This window comes from Poeciliopsis prolifica, unplaced genomic scaffold (genome assembly GCF_027474105.1).
Source record: "Poeciliopsis prolifica strain line A6 unplaced genomic scaffold, Auburn_PproV2 SCAFFOLD002, whole genome shotgun sequence".
In the NCBI taxonomy this organism is placed as follows: Eukaryota; Metazoa; Chordata; class Actinopteri; order Cyprinodontiformes; family Poeciliidae; genus Poeciliopsis; species Poeciliopsis prolifica.
This window is the reverse complement of record NW_026562377.1, coordinates 20,526,923-20,551,194: the sequence shown is the minus strand read 5'-3', so window position 1 is coordinate 20,551,194 and position 24,272 is coordinate 20,526,923. Positions and strand designations below refer to the sequence as shown.

Here is a 24,272-nt window from a genome sequence, read left to right as displayed (position 1 = left end):
ATGAAACTTACTAATTGTGTGAATTACAGTGTTAATGTTGTGTTTTGTGTGGGTATATATACCTTGGCAGTGCGGATGTACAGACTCAGCACTTCGGCTCGGATCTTCAGCGTTTGAGCATGGAGGATCTCCCTCACCACCCAGAAACTTGTCTAAGAAAAAAAAACAACAAAGAAAAAACACATCACTGCACCAAGCAACACAAAAAACCCTGCCAACAACAAACAAACTGGGGAAACCATTAAAAGTTATAATCTCTGTAGCAGAATCAGGACTTCAGGTATGTAAAAACAGGGATTGTTCTCCATCACTTGACGATCGCTTAATCTCTGAGCCAAAGTTGCAGCAAGCCATGAAGCTCTGGGCTCCAGAGCAAATCAATTCACCACAGGACAGATCGTTAACAGCAACGCCCCATTTAGGCCAATTAGAAACGAGCGCTTGATAAAAAAGTAAAAAAACCAACAGGATCACAATCAGTTGGTAGATACAGTTAAGAACGCATGAAATGCCAATTGGTAAAGGAGGGAGAAAAGAAAAACAGCAGGCACATGTGTTTGTTCAGAGCACTTGGCCAGACAGTGAGGGATGTCGGAAATCTGTCTCTTTGGGGAAACTGCTGGCAAGACAAGATTTTGATTGCACATACGCAGTTAAACAGGTCAGTCAATCAATCTTGTTTAAACCCTGGGGATGGATGGAGGGAATGGGAAGAGGGAATAGAGGGGAGAAAAATGTAATTTGAGGACTGAGGCCAGCAGCTGTCTGGACATTGTGTTCTGAACAGAGAAAAAAAAATTTTAAAAAGCAGTCTGTCCATCTTTGTGTCTTCTTACAAGATAATCGTACTTTTAACTCCAACACTGCCTAAATTTTAAATTTCTACTTTTTAAAATCTCTGTACAGGGGCAGTATTATGTTTTTTTGTTGTTGTTTTTTATATATATGTACATATCATAATTTAACACTTTGAAATTGCATGCATAGAGCTCAGCAGACGTCCAGTCCCACAAAGCGGTTGCTAATTGCTGCTGGCTAATCTGAAGGAGTTAAATCTGAGCTGATACTGATTTTGAGTTTCCTGGCAATGGCCTTAACCCTCAGTGTTTCATGAAAAAAGATGAGTGGTGAGAGTATCTATCCCCTCGTTTCTGCTGGCTTAGGAACACAGTATCAAACTCAAACAAGCTTAAAATACGAGTCTCAAAAATGGCCAATCGCAGCAATAGTGTTTAAAATGAGGTGTTCCAGCCAGAATCAGACTTCAACAGGTGATAATCATTTCTCTCCTTTCGTGTTTTTTTTTTTATTTTAATTATTGATCATTTCTTACTACTCGATGCCGGGAAAGCTGAATGGATTACTGGCTGGTTGCCCCGTTTGATCAGTTTCACTTTTTAACCTCCATCTGTCATGGAAAACGCTGGAGTTGGACACGTTGGCCATGTTTGGGCATCTCAGTTAAACAAATCTCACGTCTTTCCTGCTGGATTCATGAGCATATCAAGTCCGCTAGATGAGGAGCTTCCAGTGTTTCAATAATCCTAAATAAGGTGGAGCAGCCAAAGCAAACGCAGACGTATCGGCTGTAGCTCAACCAGGTTTCTGGTTTAATGGAAATGGAAAGTCTTGCATATAAAAACTGTAACAATACCAGTCAAATAATCATCCAATCTCTTGTTGGGGAGCATTGGAGATCTAAACTGAGATGTTAAAACCTAACGCTCACAATTGACCATAAATATGAACTCTTGGTAAGCTTTAAGGAGCGGGTTACAGAGCATTTATCGTAGTGATTTAAACTTGCTGGCAAATTGTCTCCTTTATTGGCTCCTAAAAGCACAGAGTCAACAAAAGATTTGAATGGAGGGGGGAAAAAAACAAAAATGGCCGCAGTTAATGTGGAATGGGCTTTCTGGGACTCTCTGCCTCGACAGGCCAAAACCGTCTGTCCAAAAAGCTCATTTTCCTTGGCTCGCAGTGGCCGAATGCGTGCGGCAAACATCTTGAATCACCGTTTGGGATCTGCCATACATAAAGAAATTTCCACAGAAACACATTCTTCTCGGATCATATTTACATGTGAGGTTGGTGAAGTGGGGCTCAGAAAATCTGGCAATAACAGAGGAAGTGGATTAAAGGGGATGGCTGCCCCTTGAATCATTCCCCACAGCTTCTCGTTGACGTAACCGGGTAAGGAGAGAAAGATTCTTCAACATGTGCGCAGTCATTTGTTTACTCTGCACAAATATTTACACCCTAACGTTTCGCAATGCTGACAGACTCTGACATTTGTGTCTTTGGGTGAAATAGAGAGACAATCTAAATTGTGTGAAGTTATATTTAACTCAATGGTTGAAGAATAAACTTTTTTTATTACAATAGCAGCTGCAGTAAAGTCTTTTTTGTTGTTTTTTTCCCACCAGCTTTACCTATTTTGCTCAGAAGCCATTTCCAACTCAGTGAGATTATATTAGATACCTCCCGCATCATATTATTGCATTTTATCAGTATTCAGGTTTTGCTACAGATTCTCTTTTAGACTCTTTCCATTTTCACATGATGGGCAGAACAGAGCTTTTCAAAGCTGGGATGTTAACTACTTCCACTGCTTAGAGCAGAGGGTCTTGTAACCTGTTTCTATACACTTTCTGTATTATTTTGCATGTGTAAATGTTGGTTTCTTTCTACTTTTTTTAATAGAACTACGTGTGCCGTGTTCTGTCCTGTGCAGTGAGATGCTTTGTGTTTTTGTACTGACGTGTTTAAGGAGGACAAAGGCTGAAATGCAGCTATTGTGTCAATTCCTGCATATTTACACTGCCATGAATTGTGTTAATTTTGATTAATGTGCACTCTTCTAATCAAATACAGCAAACCAAACTAAAATATGTTCGTCTGATGTGTTCCTTGGTCTTCTTGACGCCATTTGTTCCTGAATGTTCTCTGACATCTTCAAAAGAGCAGCTTTCATTCGGAGGCATTGATTCAATAAACATGCAATTTATGAAGGATTCATGTTAGGTGTGTCAGAGTGAAGGGAACTGAATTTAAAGAGTTTACTTGTGAACAAAAATAAAAATTAAAAGTACAAGTCTCTTTCCCTGCAAAGTAATTCATTACTTCATGTTGGTCTATCACATAAAATCTCAATAAAACATATTAAATTGTGACTTTAATGTGACAAAATGCAAGAGAAGTGTCAATATGTTTGCAAGAAACTATATAACAGCGAGTAGCTGAGGATAAAAAGATGTCTGCCTTCAGGCACGCTTCACCTGGGGACCACTTGTGACGTACATAAGAGCATTTCACGTGTAAGGAGAAGACACAGGGAACCTTAGGAGCCGCCATGATAAACACAGCTTCAAAAACAAGCACATCTGGGAGAACTGGGGTGATGATTTGAGAGCAGGAGGACGGAGACGGAGGGCATGATGGAAAGACGAGCTGTCATCCCCTCGAATCTCAATGGCCAAGTCTCATAAATCTCCACAACCGCAGAGAGGAAGACTTTCCCCTTCTTCTCTTTTTTTTTTTTTTTGGGGGGGGGTGAAGTGGAGGGTGCGAGCGATAGACTTCAGAATGAAATTGGCTGCGAGAACCGAGGATGTCTGAGTCTCACCTGATTGAACCTGCGGGTGAAGGCCACGACATTCGGAGCGGAGCTGTGCTTCTCCTTCTTGTTCCAGCCACAGCTAGAAAGCTCCTGTCAACAACAAATGAAATCCAGATTACGTTCTGACACAAAGGGAACGTTGTGGACGCACACATGCCGCTAATGCGTTTCACAGCGCAGTGGGAAGATTTGCTTTGGGGGATTGAAAGGAGGGAAGGACCAAGACATGATAGTGGAGGAAAGTGGAGGAGGAGGAAGAACAGATGAGTGAAGACTGAGGACTTAAAGAGATAAATGAGGGACAGCAAAAAACAAACAGGTGAGGTCATACAGGAACATGTCTGTTTTAAATACACAGCAAATATCTCTTTGCTCTTATTCCAGGATCGTAAAGCTTACAGGAACAAGTAGAAGAGCACAAACTGGACACATTTTGGCACAATTCAAAACAAATTCTAAGGGTTTATTTGAGAGCTAAAAATATCTACAACACAACTAAACAATCTGATCAGGGACTTCGAAGTAACTAATTCAAGTTTAAGTGGCAACAGTTTTCAAGCCTCACTAAGCTTTTGAAAAGGTACAAGTTTTAAAAAACACAACTGGAGTTTAAAGTCCTTTAATGAGAGGCCAGAAAAAGCTCCATAGGAAGCTCCATATGGAGTAATGCATGAGTCCATAGTAATGCATTACTCTGCATTACTCACGAGCTGAGTAATGCTGGCTACTGATGAGTAAAGACCACGAGTGCCAAAAAACCCTAAAAGAGCAACAATATTTTTTAAACTGTTGCTAGCATACACAACTGTGGCCAAGTCTCGTCAGAAAACTAGAATCAACCCCAAAAATTCAGACTGATGCATCTCTACTTTTTATACTTTCCGTATTTTCTACAAAGAACTGCACAGCACAAATACCTAATATTCTGTCTGATGCTTTGAAATGCTAATAAATGTAGTGAATGTTTCTTTTTAAGTTTACATATCACAATAAACAAAAACCTTTAAAAAAATAATAAAATCTTATTATCCCCTTGCGTACACTACAGTGGAAGCAGTAAGAATATATTTTTAGTTTATTTGCTTTAAATCAAAATAAATAGATCATGTTTTATCTTAGTGAAAATGGTATTACATTACAGTGGCCCATGTCTACTCAACACACAAAAATGTCTGCAAACAACATCTGAGCTGAGACTGGAGAATGTTTGAGCTATCATAACTTATGACAGCTTTAATGACTCTGTTGCTAAGATGTGTATTTGTTGTTCTTTTTTATTAAAAAGTTTATAAATGACCTGCTCTACAAAGCAGCAGCAGCTGTGGACAGTGTGTTTCTGTAACCTTGATTAAAAGCAAGAACCGTCGTGACGTTGGAAGATTAACAGAGAAAATTGCACCAACTTGCAAACATTCATTTGTTTCTGTTTCAGAACCAGGCTGGAAGTCCGCTCGGCTTTCGGCTGCCGTCCTCGGCGAAGAGGTGGAAGGCAGAGACCACACATACAGTCCAAAGGGAACCCAGGTCCGACCTGGGCCCTCCACAGGATGTCCCAGGGGCCATGGACAGTGACATAACATTGGGGGGGGAGGATTTTGTCTAAGCCCTCCTGCTAAACGTTTCTCCAACTCGGCTTAGTTGGGACGCGGCCTGAACAGATGAATCGGGCTGCAGCCCCTCAGTGACGCATGGCGACTGTCTGGAAGCAGCAGCGTCCAGTAAACCTCGCCGAGCTCCCCTGGAGCTGGACTGTATCAGCGGTTTTGTTTGCAACGAAAACCTGTGTTCATTCAGGGCTAAGTCTCAGAGGCCGAATATCAAATGCAGATGTTAAAAGCAGACATGCATGCACGAGTGAGGTCAAGCTTTAAGTCGACACTCAACGGTTAAGAACGGAGATGTAGGAAAAAAAGCAGGGGAAAAAAGGCTATAAAACTGAAACTGTCGAAGAACCGAGCGGGTCTTTTCCCAACGATTTTTAAAATCAATGACATGAAGCATCACACAGGTGTGCTTAATGAGACAAAATTCAAACAGCAGGTCATTTCAGCTCATTTCTATATTATTACCATTTTTAAATGAACCCTTATATTTATTTTATAAACCTTTTATTTCCTATACTTAGAGGCGAGTTGGTTTGTTCTCTCCGAGCCTCAAGGCTCCGCCGTTTCTCTCCCGCCCAGGCGGCACAGTGGAAACCACGTCTACTGGCACCCCAGGTAAACACGTAAAAGCCTAAAAATAAAATTATATTTTAATGAAGCTGCATCATCTCAGACTGAAAAATCCAAATGCTATGATGTCCACATTTATGCGGTAGGATCAAGGTAGCTGAAAGATTTAGTCTTAAATTGACTTAAATTTCTCAGATCCTAGAAAGGCTTAAATTCCAGTTTGTTTAAGTTTAACAGGTTTCCTTCATGTTTGTAATGTAAAAAGTGCAGAGTTGTCAAACATTTTTTTAAAATATAAATGACACAAAGAAATTAAATGCAACATATCAATTCATTTCCAATACAGAGACAGATATCTGCGGCTTGGTATTGGCCGATACAGAAAAACAGTGTTAAGTTGGCTTAAAACAACAGGCATGTAAAAACAACAACTTTAATTTGGTCAGTCAGTGCAATCATATAGAAACCAATGAAAAAATAAAGAAACTGAAAATAACAAGAACAATAGACTGACTTCCTTGGTCAAACAAACAAAAATAAACTGTAACAGACCCTCTTTCAAATGGTCCACAAAGCACAATTAGGACTTCAAAACATAATGTAAAATATATAATAGATCAAGCAAATGGTTACAGACACCTGATCTAGAACTGTTTTCGACATCGGGACTGATACAAGTATCAATATCAGCGTCATAAGGCTGAACATGAAAAAGGATGCAATGAAATGGCACAGAACAAAAAACTTTTTGACACTAGAATAGGAAATTAAGTCTGGAAAAGCACATATTTTTCTAGATCCCCATTTTCTTTTCCATATTTCTCCAGATTGCGTAGAAATCTTGCATAATGCCACAGTGGCCCATTTCCTTTGGCCAGTAAGCTGGACAAGGATCCTTTTACCTTGGCACCACAGAGAGTGAGGAGGATGGCGATGGTATCAAAAAAAAAAAAAAAGAAAGAAAGAAAAAGTCCCCCAGGTTTCCATTTTATCCTTTAAACCAGGATGCAAAGCAGTTGCTTGGAAGGAGAAAGCCCTTTCTGTCCTTCCACCGCATCATAAAAATGAGAAAATGAGATGACTGTGGACTGAAAGTAAAACTAAATATTCGTCATTGTGAATAAAATGCAACCAAATTGAAGCTCGCATATTATGACATTTTTCAGTTTGACATTGAGAAGCTGCACTAAAGACTAATTTAATTTTTAACACGTCTGTACCGCAGGTGCCAAAAAAGATTTTTTTATTTTATTTCTTTACAGTCCGGCAGAAACCTAGACACCAGAGCGCTCGGTCCTCCTGTCCTCTCACTTTAACACACATCAAGTCTGTCCAGGTCGCTTTCCAGTTGAAGTCATTTCAAGCCTTCCTGTTGCTCGGTGGCGTTATTAGAGAGTCCAGCTGCCCTGATCCGCAGCCCTTCCAAAACCTATTAGGATTTAATTTCCTTAAATTTTCTCGACTTTACTGCCTCTCCTCTGCGCGCTCAAGCCTGACAAAACCCCTGCCAACATAAAGGAGAGAAAGAAAAAGAAAAGAAAAAAGTCCCAACAACACTGGATCGCTGAGAAAGGCTTTGAAAAAGGCAAAGGTTTTAAGCGCTGCAGTAAAACAGTGCAGTAAAATAGCTTGCTCCACGAAACCACAGACAGCCTGTCATTTCCTCATGCTGCTTGAGCCAAACACAATCCACCCCCCAGACCCCCAAGCAAAATCCTGCAGGTTTGAGAGAAGCCGACTCCATCATCAACACTTCACTGGAGTATAATTAACACAGAGGCTGTCAAAAAAAAATTGTAATGACTGATCTCACTTCTGGCTTGGAAATAGGCGATTTTTTTTACAGAAACAATTAAACAAGATAAAGATGCATCCGAACTAGAATGAGACAAAAGAGATTCGCAAGCTAACAATTACAAAGTGAAATCTGAACAAAGCGAGGTTCTGCTGCGGAGCCGCAAATGGCGATGAGATCATCAGTGATGCCACAAGAATCCCCTTTGTTTTATGTCTGCTCTGTAAGTGGAAAACTGTGCGCCGGGACCTCCGGGGAGCCCTAGCTGGAGGCCAAGGGCCAAGGCAGGAAGCCCTGATAAAGACGAGCAACTTTATTGGAGGCGGAGAAGAAAAAAAAAAAAAAGGAGCAAAGAGAAGGGAAAAAGAATAAATAAAACTTGCTGCAATAAAGGAGGGTATAGCAGCGAAGAGATTTACAGGGGATGACAGGGAGGACCGGCGTGAAAAATGATCCGAGTTGTTTCTGTTCGCTGATTAGTGCTTTAGGTTGAAGTGCGACAGAAGAACACTGGGCCGATTGCCTGGTTATGTTTAATTTATGACAGATCTGACTCCCTGCAAATCTGCAGGCCAGGAAAAACATGGGATGGCAAAAAAGAAAAGATAAGGGGAGAAGAGGAGTAGTAAAAGTCTGCTTTTAAGTATTTTTTTTTCCCCTAATAAACTTCAACGTAAACTTTCAGAAACCTTTAAACTAGCAGTCACCTCCGCTGCATACCGTAGAAATCCGTTTTATTTTTTTCCTTTCTTTCTAGGAACAGATGCATTTGTTGACTCGTGTATGTAGACGGAAGGTGGTGATCAAAACCAGTTATCAGCAAGTCATAAACTTAAAGTACATGCGTTTTCGTCTGATGGGGAAACCACATCGAGGCATGAGCAAACCAGCAACTTTTGATGTAGAAGGTGACTCTGTTTTCAGTACCACTGACAAATGAAATCAGACGAAGCACAGCGTTCTGGGCATTTATGCTGAATTTTTTTGTTTCTTCTAATTTAGCTTTTTTCCTTAAAGAAGTTACAATTGTGGGAACCTAAATATGTAATATGTTATATTTGGAAATGTTATAATTATTTTGTGGTTCCCTCCCATTAATTTAGGAGATTAACACACACAGACGTGTTGATGTTTTTGGTTGTCAGGGGGTTTTTAAAGACAATTTTTTTTAAACCACTTTCTTACAACTTCACCTCGAAGTTGTAAGAAATGTTCAGTTATTACTTCGTTTCCTGTCGCCACCCACAGATTTTTCTTGGAATAATTTTTGTTACGACACCTCGACACACCGAGAGAAACAAACTAGAGCTACAGAAAATATTGATTATAATTAGCACAAAAACCCTGTTGGCCAAAACTGTTCACACGCCTGGTAGGTGTAGATTTGTGCTTACAATGAAAGCCAAAAAAAAAAAAAAAAGATCAAGCAGTAAATACATTTCAAAAACAGGAAGTCACTCATCAGTTCATCACTACTCTTCGGTTTTGTTTTTCCTCCTTTCCTAGAACATCAGAGAATGTGTTAAAGTTTATTCTCCTCGTAACTGTTGGTTCACACTTGAAGATGGCATTAAATATAATGACGAAATCACATCAGCGGTGGTGGAAGAAATCCACCCGGACAACGGAAAACTTGTCACTGTGGGGTTTTTTTTCGCTCTCTCCTGCCAAAGCGTTATTTTTCTCCCACTTCGACGGTAATGAATGTGTCCGGAGCGCAGAGCTGACAGACTCCAGTCCAGCGGAGGGGGAGCGCGGGGGTTCCTTCTTGTTTTTGTTGCGTAGCGATTGCTGTCCAAACAACATGTGCGGACTGTGGGGACCTGCACTGAGCTGTGAGCCAACAGCCTGATAGCCTCTTCCACGCACGGCTTCCCATCAAATGTGTCAATGTCGGCTGGAAATTACAGCCGATACTGTAATTTTGTGACATTTTGTGGCAGAAACTGAACTCTAGCAACACTTCTGTATCGTTTCACACATAAACCACAAGTGTGCGTGAGCGTGTACTGATGTGTGCGTACAGTAGCCACTGATCTGTTACTTTTGCTCTAACGGTTTTACCAAAAATAGCTTGCAGTGAAAGCAGCTTATTGATTCTCAGTGTCTCGGCCAACAGAACAAAGGAAAACTTTCAATAAAAGCATCTGATCTGCAGCCCAGACCCGACCTCTGCCTGGGAAGACGTTGATATTTCCAGCTGTGGTTTCCTCTAACACAACCCAGTGAGAATTTTATGACAGAAAATGATGAGCTGGTTTTGCATTATACCAGACAAATCAGCGATACTGGCGAGGTTGTTCTGAAAAATGTAGAGTGGGAAGAACTAATTGATTGTTTTTTGGATGTGACTGAATCCTTTCAGTTCAACTGATTCATAAACGTATTAAGAAGAGATGATGGCTGCACCGATCCACTTCTTTCACTTTTGACACAAATGGCAATATCTGAAGTTCAGTATTGGCAGAGAAACAGCACTGAAGTGACTCAAAGCTATTTTTGTTTCTTTAAAACACAGACGCAAATATACTGAATTACAAATTTATTTGACAACTCCGCTCCAGTGCGGCGCACACTTAAACACACCAATAGCTTCACAAGCCTGGTCAGACATGTTAAAGCAACTTTAATTTGTTCGGTCAGTGCAATTAGAAGCATAGCAGCTGATGTAAAATGAATAATAAAGAAACTGGCAAAAACAACAGGCTGACTATCTTAAATTAACTAAAGCATAAAGTCAATCACAGCACAAAGCGAAGGATTACACTGAATAGATCCGCCCTTATAGATTGGACACATTGCTGCAAATACCAGACCTAGAATTGGTCTCAATAATGGGACTGGTACAGACATTAATATCAGATTGGTGCATCTATGCAAGAGATTGTGGCATTCTGATCTGAATGTGTGTGTGTGTGTGTGTGTGTGTGCGTGCGTGCGTGTGTGTGGACGGGAGGTCTATTTGAGGCAGGTCTGTGAAAAAGAAACATTGCTTGACTTCGACTAGAAAGCCATCACTCTCTGCAACCTTCAGCGTGTTCAGAGGAGATCTGCTGCGGCAGATCGGACATGTGAGGAAGGCCTCATAGTTCTGGGCCGTATGCAAAATGCAACCTGACTGCTGTTCCCTGAGAGCTGGAACAAACACCGCCGGCCAAAGCTGCTAAATTACTCAGCTTGGCTGTTGCCATGACTCTTGTGTTAAAAACAAAAGGCAGCACTCGTTCGCTCTCTCTTTCTCCCTGAAGCCCCTCTCCATCACTCACAAACCCCCTTCCCCATTTCATAAACATCCAGCTGCAGATCATCAGCAGCGTGTCTGATTACAAAATCGGAAAAACAGAGAGGGAAAGAATGGCTTCTATTGTTTTTCCCCCCCGAATCAAAGTCCTTTTCTACTTTCACTTAACACATCATTTCATCTCCTCCTCCACGACGGCACAGTTCATCTAAGTGGAGTCGCCAGCAGTAATCGCCGCTTCGTAAATTCAGACGAGCGGGAGAGATTTCCTTCTAGTCCCTTGCATCCATCCCTCCCTCTTTACCCCTCCCTCGTCGCTGTGATCCATGTTATCATATGTCATTATAATGGCATTTCACTCTGCTAGAAGACAGCCAAGGAACATAACCGCCGTTCAATGGAGGGCTGTAAATTAAACGACAGTCTGCTCTGCAGCATCGACTATTCTACGTCCCAAAAAAATACCGTCTGCTGTTCTCATCGATTACGCCAGGCGCTCCACACCGGGCTGCGCGTTCCTCTCTACTGAGTGAATGGCTTTCGCCGCTCCGCCAGCAACGGGCTCCGTCGCGTTCGCGTGGAGACGGCGCTCCTGGATCGATGTGTTGTTCGCTCGCCGGGTTTGCGGCGTCATGCGTTTTGAAGATGAAATCCCTTTGAGCAAATCCTCTATCAAAGAGAGCTGGCGGCAGGCCTCTCCAAGTACAGGATGTACAATTTTCTGCATCATGTGAAACAAGATGTGTACTTCCTGTCCAAAAGTCCTGGCTGGACTTTATAGTAGTGCTGAAAAAAAGAAGGAAAAAAAAAAAAGAGCAAAAGGATCTATCCCCTTTATGGATTTATTCTGCTTCTGTATTTACTCAGAATTTAATGCTTTGGATTATCTATCATTTCTTAAGCATTAACAAAAGCTATCCAAACTAATCTGGTTTTTAGTGAATAGTAATAAAATTTTGCTAAAGCATAAATAACTACTGTAATTAACTCATTATTTTTATTAAAACAGAGTTCAGTTCCACAAGCCACACCTTTCCTTCTTCTACGAAGCCAAGAAATCACTTAAAAAGAGCCAATCTGATGACACATAGCAGGCAGAGAGAGCAACATGCCCGCTATGTGAGGACATTTACGAACGGATGAGAAACTATCAGTTCGGAAATCAGCCTCATAAAGGGCCGTTTATAAGGTTTGAGGAAACCACAGGGAAAGCCAAAATACAAATGTTAACAAAACATGAAGCAGTGGTGAACCTTCACAGAAGTGCGTGGGTTACCCAAATTACTGGACAACTCAACCTTGAGGTCAGAAAGAACCCAGAAAAACATCTACAGTGTTGAACAGTTTTCACTCTGCATCACTTTTTTTTTTTTGTTCACGTGAAAAGAGAGAAAACTTTTTTTTTTTTGTGGAAACTGACATTATTTGTCCTGACCTCTGACCCCAAACACATCTTATACAGCAGCAGCAGCAGGTTACATGTTCATCGAGACGCTGCAGCAGCAAAGATTTCTACGTCGTCAATTTATTGTTCACCATTCTGGTTTTCTTGTTGCGTTTATCGCTGATCTCACTTCCCATGTTCTATATTTAGCGGCACTTAAAGACCCGACAGAGTAAAAACAGCGTTTTGGGCCAATTTCAGTGTTTCTGAGTTCTTAGAAGTAAAACCTCTGGCAAAAATACAGCTGTGAGTGGGAAGACGCAGGCTAAACAATTACAATGACGTTTAATTTTAAAAATGTGTCGGCGCAGTGGGTTGTTTGACACCAGACAAAACGGGTCAGAAACACCGCAGACCCGTCAGAACCTAAAGAACCAGACAACAGTCTCTTCATCCCTCAATCATTTCATGAGACCAAAAAAATAATACACATGCAATTTAAACAACAAATCATCCAAACAGATTAATAAATAAATTTATAAATATTGTGAAGAGAACATTAAAAAACATTTGTTAGGATTGTGTAGAAAAAATGCTGAAATCTTTTATAAATATAGTGTTTTGTGGTCAGTAGTATTTCACCATTTTATTAATATGGGTGGCCAGTTTTGATGAGGCTTCCTATCAAGCTATAAGAATGAAAGAAAACATCCTAACAAAATGACTCAGGCTAACAGAAGGGGCTCTTTGGCTCACTTGGATATTAAATGATGAAATATTGCCCTGTTTTCAGTTTCATTCTTTTTTAATTTCCCTGCAGGCAGCAATTTATTCACGTATACATCCATTTATTATTATTGATACCTTAATTAAAGATGAGTTGTACAAGTTTATGTCATTGGGGCGGCCAGTGGGGGACGAGGGGAGGCGCCCATGACATGTTCGCATACACCTCAGAAAGTCTGTAGCTCCGCCCCTGGCTGAAGGGTACCAACATGGCGGTCGGGACTAAATTTTGACCTGAATCTAAATTCATGGAACCATGAATTCTGCTGGAAAATCCTGAACGAAAACATCTGGCAATCGATTTGTCCCCTAATATCAAACATGCTGAGGCTACGCAGGAGTGCGACAACCTCTTAAAGTGGCCTACTCAAAGTCTGAACTTGAATCCTCGGATTTAGGAAAGCGTCAGGCTGAATTGATACAAATCGGAAACGACAGGTGTGTCAAAACACCCCCCGCAAAATTCGAGGCCAGTGAGCGGAAACAGTCGACGGCAGCTGTTGTTGGGTTTAGAGTGGGATTACTTTGCTTTCTGAGCCGGGTCGGTTTGGATGGCATCCCTTCAGAAATCAGACGGAAAAAAACGTTTCTTTGACAATCCGAAACATTTAAAGGCGCGAGCGCTGCGCCGCCTCCACACTGTACTGGACATAAATTCACAGCGTGAATGATTTTTTTTTTTTTCAGGGGTTTTTTTTCCCCCATCATGGCACAAGGTGAGAATTTCTTCTAGATCCACATCTGGCTGGACGTTCCGGGCTCTTCTCCATACATCTGCTTCAAGTCAGCGATGAAACGTTTAAGCTATTATCATCTTCTGGTCTACTGCAACATTGTCCAGATCATTTAGGCAAGTCAGAGTGAATCGGTGACTGCTGTTGCTCTCGTAAAGAGCCTCACACGGGCTCTCAGTGTGATTTTGTGATAGTTATTAAGTGTTTATGGAGACTGAGTGAAGGAAAACAAACATTTGAATAGAAGTGCCAACAGCCCGAGTTATGAAGTCATGGTGTTTAAATCTAGCGATAGCAGGATTATAAAATCCAGCCAAAATGTCTTGTTAAGGCATTCCTTTTTGTTGCCTCGCAAAAATAAAATAAAAGTAAAAAAATTGATCAAATTTATTGAAAATGTTGATTCCACTTTTTTCCTTTTAATTAACGTTTGGAGTTATGTTATTAAAAATCAGCCCTCAAAACATCTGGATTAGTTGAGAGAGTTTATAAAAGCAATAAAGATCTCATGCAACGTCATGGAAATGCGAGCCTTCATGGCCTCGTTTCCACTCTCTCATCTAAAGGGAATTATACTCAATGTAAAAATGCCCCGAAAAAAATATCCACCTCCTGAATTTTTCCACAATTTTATCAAGTTATGGCCTGAAAACTTCCAGGAATTTTATTGGGATTTTAAGTAACCTGACCAGCACTACACGCAAGCTACAGGAAACATCACTCGTGCTCGCCCCCTTAAGTCCGATACCCCAAAATGAAACAAATCCCTTCAGACGTCACCTGATTAGCAAGAAGAGTCAATTTATGCATTTATTATTGAAAAAACTATAGTGAAGTCATGAAAACATTTTTTTGGCATAAGTTAAAATAGAGTCGCAGAAAAATGAATTAAAATGTGTGGACGATATGGACTTGGGATTTTATTGATATTTTATTGCAAAATTGTGATAACGTTAAAATTATGATTAAAAATGACTTCTCTGCTTCCGTTTTAGACAAATGTTTGGTCTAAATTGGCGTTCGTAGCAGTACAAATAAATACTGTTCATGAGCATGTTTCCCATTTGAAACAACATTCAGGATGCCACTCACTTAAAGACACTTAAACTGCAAACATTACCTGCATTTGATCAGAATTTTAAACTTACTGATATTTATTGATCTTCTTGTGGAACAAACTGAGTGAGAAAATGGCAAAAACAACATTTCTGATAATGCTGTCACTTATATATTGAGACGTAGAATCAATAAGAATCAAAATTCTTATTAGCAATACTTTATGATAAATGACTGAACTTTTTCACATTGGGTCAAACGGTATGAAATCTTTAGCGAGGTGCTGCACCGAGTTCACCTTCATACAACATTCAATGAAACGAAACGGTCAGAGCGTGAAAAAAAAAAAAAAAGAGAAAGAAATGGGCTGGAAGTCAATAAAAACACTGTTGCATAACTCGAGGAATTGAGTGATTTAACATTTTCCTATTTGGGCCGTGAACAGAGCGAAGCGGCAGGCGTGCCTGAAGACGCGCGCCCCGCTGCTTTTCCCATTATACGTTTGCAATGAGGACACGAGGAAGAGAGCGGCGGAAGCTCAAGCAGAGTTCCCTTCGGTCAAAGCGCCGCGTTTTCTCTGTGAGACGGAAAAGAAGCCAGAGCGCCTCCATGGTCCGCTCTGCTGGGTCACCCTGTGAAACGCACTCCTCCTCTCTCCCTTCAACACCAATCGGACTTCTACGTAAAATACCCGGTCTGCCTCAATTTCACCCAGACTATACTTTCCTGAGCAAGCTGGAAAAGCTACGGCAAACTATGCCAGAGCGCCGACTTTTCTTTTGTTTCCAACAAAAAAGAAATGTGCGAGACTTGGGAAGAAAAAAAAAGAAAAAAAGGAAGAAGCATGCAACAGAATGACAATGAATGAAAGCAAGTGCTGAACACAGTTTCCAGCATCACACAGTTGGCATGCTGTTTCTCTAAGGCTACAGCAGTAAACCTTAAACCCTGCTAATCCAGGCCTGCTGTCTAAAACCCCCCAGCAGCTCAAAGGGAAAAACGAATGAGATCACAGTGACTCTCAATGGGCCAAATACCAAGAAAAGGTGAGACACTCTTCATCTGCATAGCTGTGATATGCACACCGGGTGTGGGGGGACTCTGGTTGCTGATAACAAAAGTTGAAAGCAAGTGATAAGGGGCATGATAGCAGATTTTGGAAATATGAAGAACTTTTGACCTCCAAAGCTGATAACTGACGAGGAAGTTTTATTTGACTTATTTATATTTTCATTTCAAAGAAAAGGGCAGGTGAGGGCAGATATTTGATCTATTTTAGACACAAATGTCCAGAATATTTCTGTAACACTGAGAATTTGAGCAAAATCTATTAAGTTTCTACATGCATCAAACACATACCGGCTTCTGAAAGTTTCCCCAACTCATATTTAAGACTTTTTAAACATCGTTATGACTCACGACAGAAATTTGAAGAAAATGACACATTTCGCGATTCTCACGACGACCCGTAGGGTCGAGCCTTTTTGCATAGATTGCACCGAGCATCGTATGGATTAGCAAAAGAAGTCAGCCGATAGTGAAGGCGATCGTTGTCCAGCTGGCTACAGGTTTTAACTTTGCCACGACAGACAAAGAAAAAAAAAACAAAAAAACTTTGCTATATAGCTAGCAAGGCTATATTAGCAGTTAATAGTTATTAGCTAGTTAGCGTTAGCCTCAACCGTCACAGAATGCAATAAAGATGTGACTCAAACCTCATTAAAAAAAAAGGTAAATAGAATTTAAGATCTGCGATTAATATATTTAAGACATTTTAAGGCCTTAATTTTAGATTCACAAGTTTAAGACTATCTGTAATATCTGTAGGTTCTACAGCTTATAGAAAAGAAAAAACAATCCTTGATTATGCTTAAGATTTTTGTAGTGTGATGGGCATTTTACTGCTCTTTTAAAATCTAGAACTTCTGGACATTTTAAATAAGTAACTGAGTTAAATGATAATTCCTTTAGAAAAAAAAAGTCAATTTTGCTGCATTTATTTTCCTGGTAAAAACTCCTTAAAAAAAGAAAAAGTCACAGTTTTTGACCCAGCCTAAGGAACACAAGTTCAACCTGAATTTAAAAACGTGTGGCGGCCAAACGGGTCTTACTTATGACTATACTGACAAGCAAAATGTTAAATTTAATGTATAAAATGAAAATCCAACAAAAAAAAGATAAGTTAATACAGATCAATGTGAAAAATGTTATCAATAAAATACAACAATGAACAGTAAAATAAAAGACAATTTCATGCTTCCAAAATACAACCAACTCACTGACAAACTTCTGTTTATTTAAACTCAATAAACCAAATTTTCCTCCATGAGTTGGACGCCCCTGACTAGTCATCCTACCAGTATTGGACACCTCATCCGTCCCTGTGCCAGGCCACACACCAACACTGAATTGGGTTGGGGTCAGGAGACGCCTATAACAGGCAACACCTCTGAGTCCACTGACTATTTATGACCACTGTACTGCTGTGGTTAAATCCCCAAACCAGCGGGGAAAATGTCTGTGAGCAATAGAGAGCTACTCTTTCTTTGTCAAGTTTCACCAACTCAAATACATGCTTATTAACGCATATAGTTGATTCGCTACGTGCGGCCAGTAGGTCATCAGAGTGCTTCACATAAACAGACACATTTACTGCTGAAGCGAAGATTCAAGTCAGTTCTTTGTTTTGGTCCATTATATGCAGCCTCAATAAAATACATTAAAATGTGCGACTGTAAAAAAGTACAGTGCAAAAACAAAATCGCACCAAGTACTTTTGTTCCAGTTTCTAGTGCAAATATCTTAATGCACTTGAAATAAGACAAGACTAACTTCAAAGACATTTTTAAGGAAGAAACAGGAGATTGCTTTAAGTTTTAAAAAAATCCTTAATATCGATGAAAAAGTACTAGTTCCACTAGCATAATTAAGAAATTATTGACTTAAAACAAGCTCTTATATCTTGTTGAACAGTTATTTGTAAGGTAGTTCTGTCGTATTACAAGTGTACCAAGATATTTGCACGAGAAACTAGGCCAAAAACACGAGGGCACATTGTCTTTTTGCAGTGTTGGACAAGTTCAATGGGCGGTTCCGTTCCGTTTCTACTCCAGAGGAATGTTAAAAGCATTTTTTATCATCTTCTGAGTTCGCCAGAACTCGTTGTGGTTTCTGATGACTAATGCTGACTGGACTCGGTATCCGGCGGATGTTGGACAGTTGGTCTTTAATCAGGCAGCTGGCTCCTGTTAACGGCCGCACGATACGCCGCGGGGCTGGCGAACTTCGCGATTACGATGTAAGCCATGATAAATAAACACTTGACTAAACAATGTTCTCGTCTTTCTGCTTCAAGCTTTAATGTAAACTTTGACCTCATATGAATGCGTGGAATTAATCACTGCAGTCTAAGCAGCTCTTGTGATATTCTTTTCACAACATCCTACTCCTGTTGATATTAATAGACTGCTTGTTTTAATATGACTAAAACAACTGCCTTCTTAAACTATAATCACCCACAGACGTTCAAGATTAAATCAATGAATGATAAAACATTCAACATTCAGACGTTCTGGCTGGGGAAAACCAAACTGGCTCTTTAATAGAACCGGTAAAGAACAGACTCCTGGTTTAGCACGGGCTCTGCTTTGATTAAGAACAAAACAACAACAACAAAAAAACGAAACAATTACCGCATGAAACTGAGGTTTCAGGTCATGCTGCGCCTTCTGAGAAAGTTTAACCCAACCCGATCCTGGGTTTAACATTCTCACTTCTGACAAAATTACCTTTGAAATGTTGTCGGTGCTCACGTAATTTTATGATTTAACCAAATCTACCTTACAGGCTAAAACATCTAACAAAACTGGTGTCTTTTTTCTTCTATTTTGCAAAGTGTGAAAACTAGCTAAAATATAAAGTGCTAATGCTAATAATATCTACACTTGTTTGATTATGACTATAAAAATACACAAAGGATAAAGTTTGTAGTCATTAGCCTGAGAACCCCAGCTAATGCCTCGCACTCAGTAGAGAGGACTATATTCATATAATGTTGTTAAATCAGCCGTTATCGCGTGATAACAGTTTGGTGACTCACGTCTGGTTGGATGGCTTTGAACACAGGAGCATCCATGAGGGTGATCTGGCCCTGAAGGAAACAACACAGCAGATGTTAGACTTCCTAAGACCAAAGATTCAAGTCGCAGGTTTCCTCAACTCCAAACCCCCAACATCATCATCATAGTTAATAACTTTTTTTACATCCACGATGCGTAACTTATTCAAGCTTGACCAGGCGCCTGCAACCGTAACAGTCAAAGTGGATATTTTTTCTCCCAGTTCAGCTAAATAAAAGTCGTTTAGAGCAGCGAATGTTAAATGAAGTTTGCATTTTTATTTTTGATGAATGTTTGCCATACATTTCTGAAAACAAATTAAAACTTGACGTTTCTTAAAAAAAAATGAATGAGATATCAATGCAACTATGTAAAAAGAAAAACAACGGCGGTAGATTCAACCTAATGACAAGACAAAAAGTAGCTAATCTTATTAGCTACTTTTAAAGTCATTCTGTTGCAGAAATTCAATGTAATTATGTTAAAAAAATGAAAAAGCTTCAAAAACATAAATTTGTTCAAATATGTGTCTTTCAAAATATTAAATGTAGTTCAAGTTTTGGAGAGCCACTGTTGAAGGGCCAAAGTACCACAGGTTGCAGACTCTTGAGCTAGACACTTCTCAACTACTAGAAAACAATTAATAGAGGTCTAAGAGTGATTTTAAAACCTGGAGCACATTAGAAATGCCTTTAAACCTTAGAGAGGAAGGAGTTTTACACAAAAATTAAGATGAGACTGCCATCTTGTGGTCACAAACGGCAGAACAAGCAATTGCAGCAAAGCATTTTAACCAGAGATCAAGATCCTTGTTTGAATGATCACAAAAGGGAATTGGGAGTCACAGAATAAAGCCTGTAAAGTATTACAGACGTGACTCTGAAGTTTATTTAGAGACACCATTGGAGAGTGTGTGCAGCGGCAGCTGAGGGAATTCCCTGAGTGCCGACTTGGCACTGCCAAACATCATTAATTATTGCTGCTCCAGACCTCATTTCCTCTTATATCACTCCATCTCAGCTCAGCACTTCCCATCTGAGCTCACCGAACACTCTGCTTTTAAACACTCGTACGGACGGTTTAACTGGACGAGCCGGAGGAAGCGGCAGACGACTTCAAACTGGACTCACCGCATACTCTTCGGGAGTGACCTTCAACACGTCAAACACGACGGCGTCGAAGCTCTTCTTCAGCTCGGAAGAGGCCTTATCGCTGAGAGACTCTGAGCTGCTGCTCTTCTGTGAGGGACAAACAACCAGAGTCAGGAATTATGGACAGATTGTTTTCATGATCAAGTGGAGATGTACTATTTTTTCTTTGATTGTGGAGAAATTGTGGAGAAATTTCTGCTCATTTCAGTTTATATGATTTTCTGAGGGTCATAATGAACAGGTGCATAATGGATGATGTTCAAACTGGTTCTAACGATGTGTAGTTATCTACATCAGGTCTCTGCGACCTTCACGAACCAAAGAGCCGATTTGGCCCACATACCAGCAGAATGAAAGCGGAAACGTTATACAGCCTTTAGTAAAACAAATAAAATAATAAATATCTACAATAAGAAATTTGAGGTCACTTTGTCATAATTTCATTTCTGTTTCCAGGTTTTAAGGGAAAAAAAATGATTAAAAAACGGATTGACCATGTTGGTCATTGAGACGAGACTAAAGGGAAAGCCGTGCAAAGGGTTTGAGATGATCGGGGTGCAGGCGCGGCCTTACCTCAGAGGCTGTTGCAGCTGTGTTGGAGAGGCTTGATTGGCCATTAGGGAGGTCCATCATTCCCATACCATCGAGCTTCAACGCAGGAGACCAGTCATCGCTCTCAGCTGCAGTAAAGCCTGCTCGGCCTCTCTGGACAGAAACACAACATCTCATACAACGTCCTCGTCGTCGCTGCCATTGACCCTACAGTGCAGCAGCAGCTCCCCCTAGCGGATAAAATGGGCATATTTATTACCCGTCTTGAGATCGGGTCAATACGACAGCGCAAAGTAAATGTACTCTTTAAAGAACGATCTTTTGTGATTGTGATAAGAATGTGTGTTGGCTCAGCGGCTGTCCCAGGAGCCATGTGGACACTACCACACTTTTACGACACACCTGAAGTCAACAGAGCAGAAGGAGCTTATTGGCTTCAGCTTTAGTAAAAGATCTCATGAGCAAGGAGTTCAGAGTTTAAGGTACTTTAACCTTTTCAAGGTATCTGTTATAAATAGACTGAAATTCAGCTTAATGATTTTATAACAAGACTTTATTGATTAATACTTTTTTCAGCTCAGGAATGAAATCACCTTCATTTTTTTAAGGAACAAGCTGCTTCACTATCATAATAGCAATATAATATATAACACTGATATATAAATATATCAGTGCTCTCAGTAATGTTGTTGTGACATCTTAATGCTATTCGGACAATAGATTTAACATCATATTTATTTTTTAAATGCACCAATTCTGACTCATAAGGAACCAATTTAAACTATTTTTACTTTAAAATAATTTGTACTTTTTACTTCCACTTTAAAATCAGGAGTTGTTTTTTATTTATTTTTTTTTACCTAATTTGTGTTTGTACCGTTTAAAATCCTTTTCGTTACCAACTAGGAGGTGCTGGTTTGACTCGTTTCAAAATGTTGCTGCACATTGCCGGTCAGCTGGCTAAAAGAAGGCAACAACACTTTCACATCACTTTTGATAAAGACACATCTGATCCTTTGAAAAAACTCCCAGTCGCTTAAAAAAAAAACAACGCATTAACCCCACAGGTTAATCCACTCCATGGGTGGAGTGGACACTAAAGAAGCGCCACCGTCACGCTTACTGAGGTAACAATACTAATTATAGTTGGAAACTTTCAAATTGTGAAATCACTTTTACATGTTTAAATGAGATTAAATTTGATCCATTTATCCAAAGACCAACTTGTAACACCTGTTTGGATCGTCCAAGCTGTTTTTCTTTTCCTCTATTGGAAGATCAGAAAAGTGAAACAACATTAAGTCGGTTCGATGCCAATGTGTTGAGCTGAGAGAACAAGACCGTGTGAAGTTACGCAACAGGTTAGTGGCAGGTTGCAACGTCAATGGAGATGATCACCAGACAAAATCCTAAGTTTTAATATCGATTAATATCATCTGATCTTGTCTGACGACCCCAGAGTGCATTTTCCCCTCCTGAATGGATTGAGCTTTAAGGACCATTAGCAGGCTTCCACCGCTGCTGCCCAGCAAAGAGCAAACAGGGTTACATCATGCGAGCTTCCCTCCTTCTGTCGGACCAGCATGGCCTGATTGCACAGGAAGCAATCGCTTCCTTGTGTTTACAAGTCTGAGTCTGTCGTTTATTAAATCTTATGCCTGTAATTATCTTTCTTTACTTCCTGCTCTGATGCCTTATGGATGCCTTGTCCTGTTCAGGATCTAATAATTTAGATTCTTCAGGGCACTAAACATTGTGGTTTGTATAAATTCACATATGGACAGATTCCTTTTCCTCCATCGGTGGTGGATCCTGAACCTTTTTTGTGTCGTGTTTCTTTAATTTTGGCTTTGCATAACTTTGTGCAAATGGTACAAAATCTGGCTGAGTTGTGTATTTTTGGAATGAGTAGTAATTTTCCATAATTGTTTTCTTTTCCACTGAAATATGATTCCTATATTTACTTTTAACTCCCTTTCCGAAAAGATGTTTTTTCATATTTCTGAAAATATTAATTTTAATGAATAGGATTGAAAAGAAAAAAAAACACTATTAAAGGGGTTGGTGATTCAAAAAATACATAAATATATTGAGGAGAACTAAAATTCATAATGACTTTTATAAATAAATGTGGATATTTACTCTTGCAGTGAATATCCACATTTATTCTAATTTTAATTAGAATCACTGCTACTGCAAAAAATGTTTTATTATTATTCTTCCAGTCTCATAAATCCTCAAAATTATACTTTGCATATACACAAGTAGAGGGATAAGAAAATGGAAGATTACAAAAATGAAAAACAAATTTCCACTTTTTATTATAAATCCAGGAAAAAAAAGATACATTTTAGTTGGCAGCATTAATATTTAAGGAATATTAGTTAGTTACTAATTGTATTCAGAAAAAAGAAATATTTAATTAGTAATCATCAAAACTGTACAAGATGAAAGGAAACTGAAGGAATCAACCATTGCAAGAACCCAATGTGTGTAGATAGATAGATAGATAGATAGATAGATATAGATAGATAGATAGATAGATAGATAGATGATAGATAGATAGATAGATAGATAGATAGATAGATAGATAGATAGATAGATAGATAGATAGATAGATAGATAGATAGATAGATAGATAGATAGATAGATAGATAGATAGATAGATAGATAGATAGATAGATAGATAGATAGATAGATAGATAGATAGATAGATAGATAGATAGATAGATAGATAGATAGATAGATAGATAGATAGATAGATAGATAGATAGATAGATAGATAGATAGATAGATAGATAGATAGATAGATAGATAGATAGATAGATAGATAGATAGATAGATAGATAGATAGATAGATAGATAGATAGATAGATAGATAGATAGATAGATAGATAGATAGATAGATAGATAGATAGATAGATAGATAGATAGGTAGATAGATAGATAGGTAGATAGGTAGATAGGTAGATAGGTAGATAGATAGATAGATAGATAGATAGATAGATAGATAGATAGATAGATAGATAGATAGATAAGCTGTCCATACCTAGTAAATGTGTGTCAAATGCGCATAGTGCCAGAGGGGAAGTTGCTTATTTCTCTGGATTCTCTTCTCTCCGTCTCTATCGGGTCCACTCTTTCTCAGAGGTCTGCTTCTGCAGCCTGGGCGGAAGAAAAAGAGAGAGAAGCTGAAAATGGAAAGAAAAGCAGCAGGATTGTTTTCTAAGAAAAAACCACAAAAACAAACAAACAAAAAAAAAACACTGCAGTATCTGCAGCAAGTAGCACACAGACCAAAAATCCCCAATAATGCGTCATAACACACCTTATTACATGCTCAACTCATATTGCCCCAGCATTACCAAAAGTGGCCAGTAGGTGGCTCACTACGCTCAGGGATTGCAGCTCATGTGATGAAATGAAAGCAATGTGTGCCTGCTGGCAGACTGAGGCTGGCCTTTACACTTCACACAGCGTCTCAGATCTCCTCTTCATCACGATCAGCAGCAGATCAAACAAAAGATCAACATTCATACTAATCAAAGTCATCTTTAAGGGCTTTGTTGGCCAAATCACAGGGCTTTTTCTTTCTGATATTCTACCTTTGCAACGACAAAAACAAAACTGTGGATTCACATTTTTGGAGGGTAGAAAAATTT

At 39.5% G+C, this 24,272-nt stretch overlaps 1 protein-coding gene across 6 annotated transcripts in view; it reads right to left on the bottom strand.

The window, feature by feature from the left end:
* ralgps2 (Ral GEF with PH domain and SH3 binding motif 2) overlaps positions 1-24,272 on the bottom strand; it is an 82,835-nt gene that overhangs the window by 39,143 nt on the left and 19,420 nt on the right. For 5 of the 6 annotated variants that reach the window (XM_055046754.1, XM_055046739.1, XM_055046763.1 and 2 more), the window contains 6 exons: positions 23,660-23,775; positions 20,632-20,763; positions 20,038-20,145; positions 18,889-18,939; positions 3,626-3,709; positions 63-152 (listed from right to left, as the gene is read on the bottom strand). In XM_055046754.1, coding sequence (XP_054902729.1) covers positions 63-152; positions 3,626-3,709; positions 18,889-18,939; positions 20,038-20,145; positions 20,632-20,697 — 399 coding nt within the window. In that variant the 5' untranslated portion in view covers positions 20,698-20,763; positions 23,660-23,775. The remainder of the gene's footprint in view (positions 1-62; positions 153-3,625; positions 3,710-18,888; positions 18,940-20,037; positions 20,146-20,631; positions 20,764-23,659; positions 23,776-24,272) is intronic. The other variant, XM_055046746.1, reaches the window with a different exon arrangement.